The sequence below is a fragment of the Dendrobates tinctorius genome, unplaced genomic scaffold (assembly GCF_039654945.1).
Source record: "Dendrobates tinctorius isolate UK_male_01 unplaced genomic scaffold, ASM3965494v1 ptg000010l, whole genome shotgun sequence".
Classification (NCBI taxonomy): domain Eukaryota; kingdom Metazoa; phylum Chordata; class Amphibia; order Anura; family Dendrobatidae; genus Dendrobates; species Dendrobates tinctorius.
Window position 1 is genome coordinate 9,274,187 of NW_027361678.1, and position 13,199 is coordinate 9,287,385.

Sequence of the window (13,199 nt, forward strand, 5' to 3'; positions counted from 1 at the left end):
CAAATGGCCCATATGAGGAGAGCAATATTATTAAAAACTTGAGAGGTTGGAGATTTTTTTTTTTTTTCTCTTTTCGCTCACAAACTTCCAATTGCACCATTGGTTTGATCCATGGCTGACTTCATATTTGGCCACCATTGCATGATATAAGATCCACTCCAGAACCTGATTCAATTGGTCCAGGTTGCCATGGCGCCGGCCCGGTGTTTGGCTCTGCCATACAAACCTTCAGTATTCTAGAACGCTCAGTATTGTAGAATTCTTAGATCTCGTGGCTGAAGCCTTTAAACGTCATCATGTAATACTGGCTCCAACCATCTCATTTTCCTCCTGATGTCTCATATTACTTAAACATGTGAAAGTCTAAATGTCTGATCCCTCCTATCCGATGGGGAAGATGCTGAAGGTAGTGGTCTTCCGGAAAAAGAAGGCACAAAGGCAAAAAGTATGTGTTGTATGATAAGAGTACATAATCCAGACTTGAGTTCATTCACGATCAGGACGATGGCTCCAGTGGTCGCCCTGCTGCTCCACTAATACAGTGCTTCCGATTTTGACCTCTGTGAATGCGTTTTCATATAGTGTAAAAGAAGCTTGTATTGAGAAGACATTTATCTCAAAATATCCTTTTTGATTTTACTTCTTTATGGCTGAGAATTTTTTTTTTTTTTTTGTTTTTCGATTTAAAACTTTTTATTGCTCTTTCAGGAAATGCAATTCTGAGCAAAAATATATATATAAAAAAAAAAAAAAACTGATTCCATGGCACGACATATTGCACAAAGTGGCATTCTTTTTCTTTTTTTCTCCTCGTTTCAGGTGTTCATTTACTTTTATCAGCGCTACGTACATCTTATACACAGATTACTCATTCATCAGCATCTTCTCCCAACTCTTAAGTCCGTTTTCTGTTTTGCTCTGTGTTCACCACTTAACAATAAAACACATTTGAGCCTGAATGTTCATTGCTCTAATTGGCGTGACCTAGATTCAGATCTCATTCCTCTTATAACCAATCCCACGCTGTTACTGCAGTGCCCATCAGAGGGCATCCTCCGCTGCCTGGCTCTACCATCACTGGGCAATAATCAGTTAACTTATGCTCAAACTTCAAAGGGACCAAGGGCGTAGCGTGTTTTTTTTTTTTCCTTTCTGATTATTACCGTTTCGTTATTTTTAACCCATACAATACATGTTCTGAACTTAGAATGCATTGGACAGTGACTAATGTGAATACATTAGTCACTGTCTAATAAATGTAGATTTTGTAGGTGAGTGAATAAATCCATAGTAGGACCCTACTCTAGTTGTCACTTCAGTATTCCTTGGGTACCCGGGAGGAGCCCTGCGAATCATCTCCTATCTAAAGGTAAAAGTAGTGTAGAGTTATCAAGTAAATAATGTAACTCTGAAAGTAAGCGCAACGTCTCACCTTAGCGAGATGTTCTTATAGCAGACCCCACTCTGTCCGAAAACTTGCAAAGAGCGGACCAGCTGCTGCTCCTCCCTGTGCCGGTTGTACACAATGGCAACCACTAAGTGCAGTGGGGTGGCAGACAAAAATTAAGGAACCATTTGCCTTTGCTGGAGAAGATGACTGAGCATATGGGCTGATGAAGGCACCTGTTGGTTGCGGAAACATGTAGCCTAAATAAAGTGAGCTTACCACCGTACCTATGAGGTACGGTCACTTTATTGAGACTACGTGTTCCTGCAGCGAACAGCTGCCTTCATCCTTTCCAGCAGCGCCCAGTGGTTCCTTGTTTTTCTTCTACACCCTACTGCGCCTCCTATCTGTATCCCTGGCATCTCTTCTGTTTTGTAGGCCCTGATGTAACATGATCCTCACGTATAACGTTGTGCTGGGCCTAGTAATCAGAAGAGGCTTCGGGTATGCCAGTGAGTCTTCCCTCATGCAGCCATGGACTACTGACGTGGCCACTAGATCAGGTTCCTGTGAGTTGATTCACTTCTCTCTAGTAGATTTGTCCTACTTTGGTCCAATCTTGCCCATTATAATGTTCCAGCAGACATGACTGAGACACCATCCGTATTGTGTCTGTGTGATGTCTTCTTGAAATCTTGATGTGTGACTTGCACCCAAGACTGATTTTACATGTAGTAATGTTTGGCTAAACCTATGTAATCCATCAGTGTAAACTTTCCGTAAGGGCCATAATCTACATTTTATAAAATAAAGTCCTCGATCTACGATAAGTTACATGTGGACAGTGGGATTTAAAAGCAAGGGGGTAAAAATCGTGGTTTCCCTTTTTTTTAATTTTAACATTTTGTTTATTTTTGTACTTTTGCTGGATACACGACACAAGCAAAAAGGCAATGAAAAAGGAAGGAAAAGTATAAAGGAAGGGCTTAAACATCTGTCTTTTGTCATTATTTTGGGTTTGGTTTAAACCACATCAAAAGAGTTCTTTTTACTACATGTTAAAATCTGCTGCCCTGTGGCAAAGACCAGAGATCTGAATGTCTGCAGCCCTAAAAGGGAGCTGTCCCCCCAAAAGTCAAAAGTTATTGAATAGATCTTGCGGACCTGATGACGCTGGGGTGTATGCTTTGAAAAATCCATGTCAGAGCGGCTTTATAAATCCTGATACTACGATGAGCATTTTATGAATTGAGCTAAACTGTGAGAGATCAGGTGTCGGTGTATTCAGTCTCCACTCGCTTTCCCCTCAGCCTGACTGAGAGGTGCAGCTTGTCCTGAGTAGTGTGAGATCTCCACAGCAGCAGGGAGACCAAACACTAAGCAGTTGTCAATTATGATAGGTGTCCAGGTAATGGGTTGATCTTTCATTTTAAGGATTTTAGACATTTTATTATGGATTTTCAAAGTAAATACAGTGTCTTCATCTAGTCTAAGAGATCTAATTAATTATGTATGAAGCTTGTACCTGGTGACAGTAAAATAAATAGCCAATATTTGAGAGTGAACATCATGCATTGTTGTAATATTGTTTTGTTTTTTCCAGTTTACATATGAGTGAAGTATTCATGTAGGTCATCTGTTGTGGAGAGAAAAAAAGTGTTTGTATATATGTGTGTACGCGCGCGTGTGTGTGTATCTATCTAGCTAGTTAGCTCTGGCAAAAATGAAGAGACCACTGCAAAATCTTCAGTTTATCTGATTTTTCTCTTTTATAGGTATATTTTTGAGTAAAATGTAAATCGCTCTTTTTATTCTATAAATTACTGACCACATGTCTCCCAATTTCCAAGCACTAAATTTTGTATTTATTTTCTGAAAATGAGAAATGGTTAAAATAGCATAATATGAAAAGCACCGAATTGGCATATGCAAAATAAATTATATATAATTTTATTATTCCCATCCAAAAGGCACAGGCAAATAGATCAAACCATAGATGTTTTGATACTAAAATGATAAATGGAGTTGGTTCACTACAATACCCAGAAAGGTTATCAAAATTAGGTCTATTTACTCTAGAAAAGAGAAGACTTAGGGGAGACTTAATATATATGTACAAGTATATCAGAGGGCAATACAGAGATCTCTCCAATGAACTGTTTGTACCAAGGACTGTGACAAGAACAAGGGGGCATTCTCTTCGTTTGGAGGAAAGACAATTTCTGCACCAGCATAGAAGAGGGTTCTTCACGGTAAGAGCAGTGTGGCTCTGGGATTCTCTTCCTGAGGAAGTGGTGATGGCCAACTCACTGAATGAATTTAAGAAAGGAATGGATGCTTTTCTTGTGAGTAACAGTATAGAAGGTTACGAATAACAGAATATTATAGGTAGGTGGTTGACCCAGCTTAGGGGAAGGAATTTTTTTCCCTATGGAGAAAATTGGCTTTCTACTCTGTGGGTTTTTTGCCTTCCCCAGGATCAACAATGCAGAACAGCTGCACTAAAAATAGGCTGAACTAGATGGACATAAGGTCTTCCTGCAGCCTTCAAAACTATGTTACTGTGTCCATAAATTGTGTAATAACGAGAAATTATACAGGGAAAAAGTATTAAATATATGAAAAAAGAGCAGTGCGAAAAGCTATGTAAAGACATGACACCAGCTGAAATCGATAATTACAAAGCAATCTTGCCACTTAGTGAAAAATATCAGCTGTTTCAACTTATGACCTATAAAATGGAGTCTCATTACCAAGGTGCCACATGAGACCTCTTATAATTGGTAAAGCTTGTGAGCTGTCTCAATACGTTTGCAACCTTATTGTTGCAAAATATACTGATGACACTGGTTACAGAAGAATTTCTAAACTACTGAAATTATTTATAATATAGTGTATATAATAACTGCAGTGCTTTCTCCAGATTTGCATACTCTGAACATCAGCTGCGAGCCTTATTTTCCTGCAGAATATTCAGAGGTAATCTTCCCCCATTATGATGAATGTGCAGAAGTTTTCGGGAACCATCATTTAATACTCTCACATGATACATATGAAAATATACATTATGGGCTTTTTTATGTGTACCATGTAAGGGCCCCGTCACACATAGCGACTCACCAGTGATCCCGACAATGATATGAACTTGTCAGGATCGCTGGTGATCTGTCAAACAGGCAGCTTCACCAGCGATCAGCACCAGTGACGCCGAGCGCACAACGTCTCTGTGTACGTTAGTTACCAGCGTGCTGATGCAGGGAGATGGTAACTAAGGTACACATCGAGTTTATAAGCGGCGTGCGTCACTTAGAAACTCGATGTGTACCTTGGTTACCAGCTCCCTGCATCAGCCATCAGCGCGCTGGTTACTAAGGTACATATCAGGTTTCTAAGCACCGCGCGGTGCTTAGAAACCCTGCGTTTACCTTAGTTACCAGCTCGCTAATCGCTGGTCTCCCGCCTGTCACACGCAGCGATGTGTGCTGGCCAGCGGGAGACCAGCAATCAAAAAAAATGTCCTGGCTATTCCAGGACGATCAGCGATAACCGGCAGGGGGGCCGGTCGCTGAGAAGTGTCGCACACAGCGATCTCGCTGGTGAGATCGCTGTTGCGTCACAAAACTTGTGACTCAGCAGCGATCTCGCTAGCGTGATTGCTATGTGACGGGGGGCTTGAGTATAACATGGGGGCTCCAGATAAATTCGGCACTGTCAGCATCAAGGGTGAAGATGACCTCTGAGAATATTCTGCTGGAAGATTAGGATCGCAGCAGCTGTCAGGAGGATGCACATCTGGAGATCGCATTGCTGCTTATATAAAGAGCTGAGTAAACGCGCAGGGATTCCTTGGTTGGCAAAATAATTTCTCTTCTGTTCCAGCTTTGTTCTTCTGTTTCCATTTGCATTTGTGCTATGTAGAACCTAGAATGTGGCATTTCATACAACATCACCGGTGTTAAAAATGCTCTTGTGCTTTAAGTAGCTTTGTACTGACAACTTTGTTTTCATCTCATTCTCTTTATGTGAGAATTTAATAGATTAACTTTGTCTTCCATGAAGCAATTTTGTAATTCTTGGAAAAAAGTCATGACAACCCAACTTCACGTACATCTTCTATTTTGGGTCATGCCCAGTATTAGACATAATACATTGCATCGAGTTATCAGGACAGCTCCCTTAACTTTTAGAACAATGTGGACTATTTCTTCTCTAAACCGTTTGTCATTGCGCATGGAAGTGAGTACGGCCGAGCTGCAATACCAGACCCAACCTGTAAACAGTTGTGGCGCTGTCTGTTAGAAAGTAGTATGTTTATTTTTTTTCTTATACAAGCCCTATAGGAATTTTTTTTTTTTTTTTTTTTTTTATGTCCACGTCACCATTTAAAATTATCATTAAGTCTTGCAGGTTTCTCTTTGGCCTCTGAATCTCACGATGGGCTGACGAAAAATACTTTTTTGTAAACCTAGACTTTTTATAGAACTAGAGCAAAAGATTGTTTGCTATACTAATCCTGTATCTAAATACTTTGGATAGGCAAAAGTGTCTGGTTGTTCTGCCTGACCACTCCGGCATCCAACTTCCCTTGGGTACATACCTCTATAATGCCCTCTTGGATACAACCCTTTTTGTAGAGGTCCCTTTTCTGCAGGTAATTACAATCGAAGTTAGCACTTCTATATAGACGCCACTGGACCTTTCATTCAGAATAGATAATGGTCACAGCTCACCTCCTCTACCTCCCTGCACAATGACCTCCGCACAGATCATACCTAGAAAATAATCACCATGTGATTGCGGTAATTGAACATGTCCACTCTGTTTCCTACAAGCGGCTGTTTCTCGTATTTCCTCTTATAGGCGACAAGCTGGTTTACACTTGCCTTCCATGAGGTACAAAAAGGAATAAGTCCCAGATTGTTGTGGGAACAAGTTTTAGAAGGTCTCTAACAAGCAACGAATTCAGACGTTCAAGTTTCATTGTGTATGGAGCACAATGCCCCAACTGACCGTGGATCTCCGGGCCCAAACTAATATGTCTGAGTGTGGTAACGTTGGTCAGGAGACCCGTAGTCCACCTGGACCATCTATGAACTAAGAAACGCCAACATCTGAATTCCTAAGTTCTTGAGTGCTCTGGGATCTTATAAATAAAGGGTCTGGTCTGAGGTCTTGTAAATTTGGCGTCTGAATGTTTTAAGATTAGATGTTTTTGGACCATGTCAGGAGACAAATACACACGAGGGAAAGTAGGTAATCCCCGATTGTGATTGGCCCCAAGGTCTCTGCACATGGAAGTAGCTTGGTCAACCACTTCATACTTGGACAAGATATTTTTTGGGTTCTTACTCATGGAATGCAGCAAAATTGCTATCTGCCAAAGGTTTTTTTTATGGTGTCACATATTTGTGGCTTGGACATGCATATTTAGCATAGGGTCAGCGTTCTCCCGCCCTCGGCAAAAAATATGTATAGTATTCTTTTACACAAAGAAATAAAACCTACAGTACGAAGTGAAATTCTTGAGGGAGCGCTATGCTCACATCACTGACATAACTACATCTGTCCTAAGGCGGACAGCATTAATATTTATGATTTAAATGCCAATGTAAAACATGGGGTGTAGTAGTTCTGGAACTTGTCCAGGAGGCGAGATGATCCGATATCAGAAAAATCTATACTCCAAGCACTAAACTTGTTCGTACTGGTGAGACCTATTATGTTTTGCTTCTGTCTACTTTATTATTTTTATTCTTTAGTCGCGATAGTAAAACTTATAATTTTATGAACAGGTAATGTCAATCTGAAGCATAACCTCAAAGATCAGTTCTCAAGTTTTGAAAGCAAAGAATAAAGTAGATATTTATTTTTAATTTGGTTTAATTTTAAGACTTCCGAAATACTTAAATTTTGTTCTCCCTGCTGGCCTCTAAAAGGCTCTCTGTGTATAATCCTTTGATTCAGCAGAGGATCCAAGGTGTGTCACTGCTACGTGCAGAATCCAGCAATAGGCACCATGAACACCTTCTCAATAAAAGAGAATCTGTCACCAGGTTTTTGAGAGCAGTGTTATGTAGAGGCTGAGACCCTGATTCCAGTGATGTATCTCTTGCTATATTACTTGCTGCACTTTTGATAAAAATCCCTGATTTCTCTGCTGTAGATGTAGCAGTGCTGAGAATGCTGAGCTGTGTATAACCCCGCCCACCCCCTGATTGGTAGATCCCATTAGCTTGACTGCCCAGCAAATGACAGTCCTCCAGTGATAATCTCCTTAAGATAAAACACTGATTGTACTGAAGCCCCACAGCAAGCTGCCCAGCAAATGATACATCCCTGGAATTGGGGTTTCTGCACCTGCGTTATGCTGCTCACAGATTAAATAGAAAAATCTGCTGACCGATTCCCTTTAAAAAGAAGCACTTAAATTAAACCCATTTAACTGACTTCATTCACATGTTGTGTTTTTGCTGTTTGTTGTGTTTTTTTATTTTTTTTTTATTTTTACTGCAACTAAAAAGCTTCTTATACAGTACCAAGAAAAGCTATCACATTTCAGAAAACACATGCACACGCATTTTGTTTTTCTCTGACTGAATTGGAAAACAGCTTCGTTTTTGTTTGTTTTTTTAAATTGCAGCATTTCAATTCTTTCAGTGTTCTTGCGGTTTTTTTTTTTTTTTTTTTTCTTCCATAGAAAGCAATGGGTAAATGCAAAAAACTGCAAAATAATTAACATCAGTTTGCGTTAAAGTAAGTGCTGGCTGAGCAATGTGTGAAATTGAATACCCAATCAACTCAATTGTCCTGACCAATGTGTGAGAGTAAGCGGCGCCCCGCCACAAAATGCTCTGCTAATGTCTTGACTAAACTCTTCCCGACCAATTTAACTCCCCCCTTCTGATTTTATATTTGCAATTCTGTAATTGTTAATTAACTTTGTTCAGAATAGCCACTATTTTTTCAGACATAAATCATTTTCCACTAAATAATTTGATTGCCATTTTTTGCAAAAAATGTTTTGTGCTGTCACATACGTCTTACATTGGAGGCCTAACGCCTTGCATTGTTCATGCTTGTATGGTGGAAACAAAGCTGAACTTTGGGATCCTGAAAAGCAGCAAAAAAATTAGTCAACTAAACCTTCTTTTTGTCGGCAGTTTTTTTTTTTTTACTGCCAAGAGATCAGGTTTTGGTGGCAGAAAAAAAGCAACTTGAGTTCATAGCCTAAATTGCAAAATAAATAAAATTCCTAAATACAGAGCAGTTCAAAGTAACTGTTGCTTACTGTATGTTTGGTAGATCATGGGAAAGCATTTGAAATATTGGACTGATAAAGCTGTCGTTTCAGGCGAGATTTCAGAATGAACTTGTGTGTTCTTGAGAAGTAACACCACTACTTGACAATTGTACAACTTGCACTTATCTTTTTTTCACCAATTTTCACCCCATGAAGGCTCTATATAAAATTTTCAGTTCTCTATTAATTACAGTATTAGCATAGAGGAGGATATACAGCGCTGCTGACTTCTGTTGCTGTGAACCCAGCGCTGCTGACCTCTGTTGCTGTGAACCCAGCGCTGCCGACCGCTAAAACAGATGGTATCAACTGCAGAGTTATCTGACTATGTCCACCTTCTCACTGTGTTGAGTGCTCCTCACGCTTTCCCCCTCCACACACCATATTGTATAATAGGTGGTGGAACCCAACACCTCACTGTGCTGGCAGTCCATCTTGGTTTGGCAAAAGCTAAATAACAAAACTCATTACTCAGTGCCTTAAAGTGCCCAATATTAATCACTGTTTCATATGGTTTGATTACATTAGACATAGTCTAATATTAGTTGGTATACTTTGTGCCAATAAAGTGTGCCGCACTATTAGGCCATGTTCCTTTACCGCCAAGCCCCGTTTTAGTTAAATTTGCACCAGAATTGGCACATTTAGCTGGATACCTCTCCTGTACGGTGGAATATTGAGGTGCTCTGTTATTAGACCCATTTCATAATGTCTTGTTTTTCTGCATTCTGTTGGAGACCACTAAGTGTCTGGACAATATATAAGTATTTTAAATGGGGATATATAAGAATGTAGCAGATATTATTTTTTATGGGTAAAGGACATGTGTTTCTACTTCAACACTTTTTTTATTTTAGCCCTTTATTTTTCCATGCCGCAACAGTTCTTAAAATCCAGTCCCCCGTATTAGTTGTGTTGTGAACAGATGCTCCTACTTGTACACTGTAAACAGGGAACAGTAATTCTTTGTTGTGAAGTGTGCGACTTTTCTCCCACAAGTAGTCCAGCTGTCCGTGTGTTCTGAGATTACATCTTTTTTTGATTTTTGTGCGACAGGTGACATTGGAGAAGGTCCTGGGTATCACGGTGTCAGCTGGAAGAAGTCTCTCCTGCGATCCAAAGACCGGCCTTGTGGCATATCCCGCTGGGTAAGTGTGAGCTTAACGTCTCATCTTGGCTGTGGGAGGCTTTATTAGTGGTAGGAGGGGATTACCGTTGGCAGGACACTTCGAATCCGTCGGTAATCCTTTTCTTTCAGTACACACATTTATCATACTCCAACGTTTTATTTAGTTGGTTGTGATTTAAAGGGTTTTCTGGAAATTAAAAATTAAAAAAAAACTAAAGGCAGAAGATACGTTAGAATAATAAAATAAACATTGATGACCTGTTGAATCATCTGGAGTCCAGCGGCGTTTTTTTTGGTGGTCCTAGTCTTCCGATGACCACCTGTTCATGATTAAGGCCACCGTTACCTGCCCAATTGGTGACGCTTGCATGACCATTATTGGCAGCGGCGGTCATGTGAGCGATGAATGTGAAATCACTCTGGGGTTTGACTAGGGTAGGCCATGGTTATTTTCTCATACACTTTATGCCTAATTTTTTTTTTTAATTTTTTAAACCTATTTCCATCACCTATTAAAATTATTGTTGTATAAACTATTATTTTTTTCCCCAAAGAAAAACAAAAAACTTTTTGCTCAACTTTAAGCTTTCTCAAAAGCAACTCTTGTTTGACATTAGTCTCCTATACTTCACTAGTCGGCGGGGTCTCCCTTCGTCCATTTGTGGTCACTCCCGTATTATTATTTTTTTTTTTGGAGGCAGTCACAACAACCTTTTCCCGGCAGGACGCTGCAGGCAGTCGGTCATTACCATCTTCAATGTCCATCTCGCTGCATGTTTTTTTTTTTTTTTTTTCTTTAAATAACTGTGTACACAACATACTGTACCTCCTCTGTCTGGCAGGAGTACTTCTGCCACGAGAGATGAAGCGCCATGCTGTCATTGACCGAGTGGCAACAACTAGCCACGAAGGGCCGGGAGCAAGTCATGGCCACCATAGTCTACATTTCTAGCTGTTATAACTTGTGATCTTTTTTTTTTTCTTACTTTTTTTAAAATGAAAAGTGTTACTAGTAGGTATTCCACCATTGGAGTGCAGATTGATACCCGATGTCTCTTTGCCCATGACGGTTCTTTAGAGTCTTGTTTGATAAAACGCTTCATACAAGTTGCTCTCAGATTTGGCGTTCCCAACCGGGTGTTGATGGTTGTGTGCACCCCTTAGGCCAGGAACCATCTGTATAATTTTTCTTTTTTTTTTTTTTTTTTTCTTTCCCCTCCCATGTACGGGTCAATACAAGAACTTTCTCTTATGGTTTTCTTACTCGTCGCCTTTTTAATTACAGTGCGTTACCCATCCCTATATTTACTCACGGGCTATTGAAAGCTGACTCCGGAATTTGGTGTTCTGGTAGACAGCTGCCTGGAGCGCAGAAAAGGTGAAACGTTCCCCTTCTAGATCGTAGATGCAAAATATGTATTTACCGAAGGAGGCCGTTTAGCTTCAGGCCGTTCATGTGAGAAGTGGGTGTAATGTGTATTTAGATGGCTTGCAATGTGGACTATGTCACAACGTAGCTCCGTGTGAACCAGATGTCGGCATACCGTCCTCTGCTACAACTTGCTTTTTAGGTTTAGTCCAGAGGTGTCGATTGGTTAAAGGCGTTGGCCATATTTAATGTTTTGTTACCGTGCAACTTTACATTCTCCAACCAAGTTTTTATACCATGCTTGAGTTTAGCATAGAGTTCTTCAACGTTGCTCGTCATAGCGGATGAAGACCGAGGAGGCCAGTCGTCTGTTATCTTCTGTGTTATGACCATTGTCAAATCAGAAATATCAAAATGACTTGATGCTTAATCAATCGGTGAACTCTTGTTCCTGATCATTGGCCCTAATATACAATCCGGCGACTGATCTGATAAATTGATCTTTTCTTTAGGGACGGGTCATCAATATCAAAGTCTTCAAAAACCCCATTAAGATCTAGAAAATCCTATTTGCCTGCAGGTATTTTAATAGGACCTTTGATTTCATGCCGTCAGTGAGCACAACACAACCACTGTCCTGATATTAAAATGACTTCTCGGTGACGCCGGGATTAGATCTGTCATATTGTCTCTTTGTATCATACTGTCTCTATTGGTCAATTACATGAGCGAGACCTTGGGGAAATATTCTGTTTTTGTGTCGGCACTCCTTTCTCTATTATCAGACTGCAAGTGTGGAGTGGAGACGGCAACATCGTCATTCGGGATTTTGCATTGATTCCACACTTCTCTTTTTTTTTCCAAAAAAAAAGTCATAAACCTGTAATCATTCCATCAAGAGTATTTGTGTTACATTTCACCTTTTTTTGCATTTAAAGTGCACATGGTATGTAAGGAGCTGCTGAGCTCATCAAGCATCCTGGTATATTAGTATCCAAATAACAAGTACAAGTATTACACAAACATTATTTTATATTTTTTTTTTCATGTGTATTTTGGGGGTTAATACATTAATAATCTTAGCTGCAAAGTATATTTTTAGGTTTTCTGTTTTTTTTTTTTGTTTTTTTTTTTTCTCTATGGGCGGGTCATTTATTTTTCTATTCCAAACTTTTTATTGCTTATATAAAAGGCACAAATAATGGCATAACTGTAAATTATAAAAGCGTGGATAGATTGATATCCAATTTAACTCTTGCAGCAGTGGAAATAGGAAATGTTCTGTTAAATTTTTTTTACTCAAATACTCTTTAAAAAGAATCTGTCACAATGAATGTAGAGACACAGATCTTGATTCCAGCGATATGTCACTTACTGGGCTGCTTGCCTTATGTTGCTAAAATCACAGTTGTATCAGCAGGAGATAAGGACTAGTAAACCTGCTGCCATGTAGTCCGACCCAACCCCCCACCACTGATTGGCAGGTTTCTGTGTACACCGCATAGGCAGAAAGCAGCCAATCAGTGATGTGGGTGGTGTTATACATAGGTGAGCATTAGAGAACCACTAGATCTACACTAGAGGAAACCATTTTATCAAAATTGCAGCAACGGCCCCATAAGTATAACATTGCTGGAATCAGGGTCTCTGCCCCTACATCATGCTGTTCTCAGATGAGGCAGCTGTAACCTTGTGATTCGATTCCCTTTAAAAATAAAACAAAAAATGACAAAATTGAGCGAGCAAAAAAAAAACAACCTTAGCTTTCCAAATTCTTGCTGATTTGTTTACAAGCTACCAATTATTACTGACTTAATTGGCATGTAACTTGTATCAGCAGCTACGGCAGCACTTTACCACTCAGTTCAACGATTAGCTGTAGCTGCAGCGGTCATGTACTGGTAATGTATAAAAAGATTAGCAGAGATTGAAAAATATATGTGCCACATAATTTTTGAGACTGTCTTGCTCCTATGATACTTCTCTTTAAATGGGGTTTTACTGTCCCCTTAAA

The 13,199-nt window shown here is 39.8% G+C and overlaps 1 protein-coding gene across 11 annotated transcripts in view; it reads left to right on the forward strand.

Moving 5' to 3' along the window:
* The window catches only part of MAPKBP1 (mitogen-activated protein kinase binding protein 1), a 159,392-nt gene that overhangs the window by 46,251 nt on the left and 99,942 nt on the right, over window positions 1-13,199 (forward strand). For all 11 annotated transcript variants that reach the window (XM_073586506.1, XM_073586491.1, XM_073586533.1 and 8 more), the window contains exon 3: window positions 9,744-9,835. In XM_073586506.1, coding sequence (XP_073442607.1) covers window positions 9,744-9,835 — 92 coding nt within the window. The remainder of the gene's footprint in view (window positions 1-9,743; window positions 9,836-13,199) is intronic.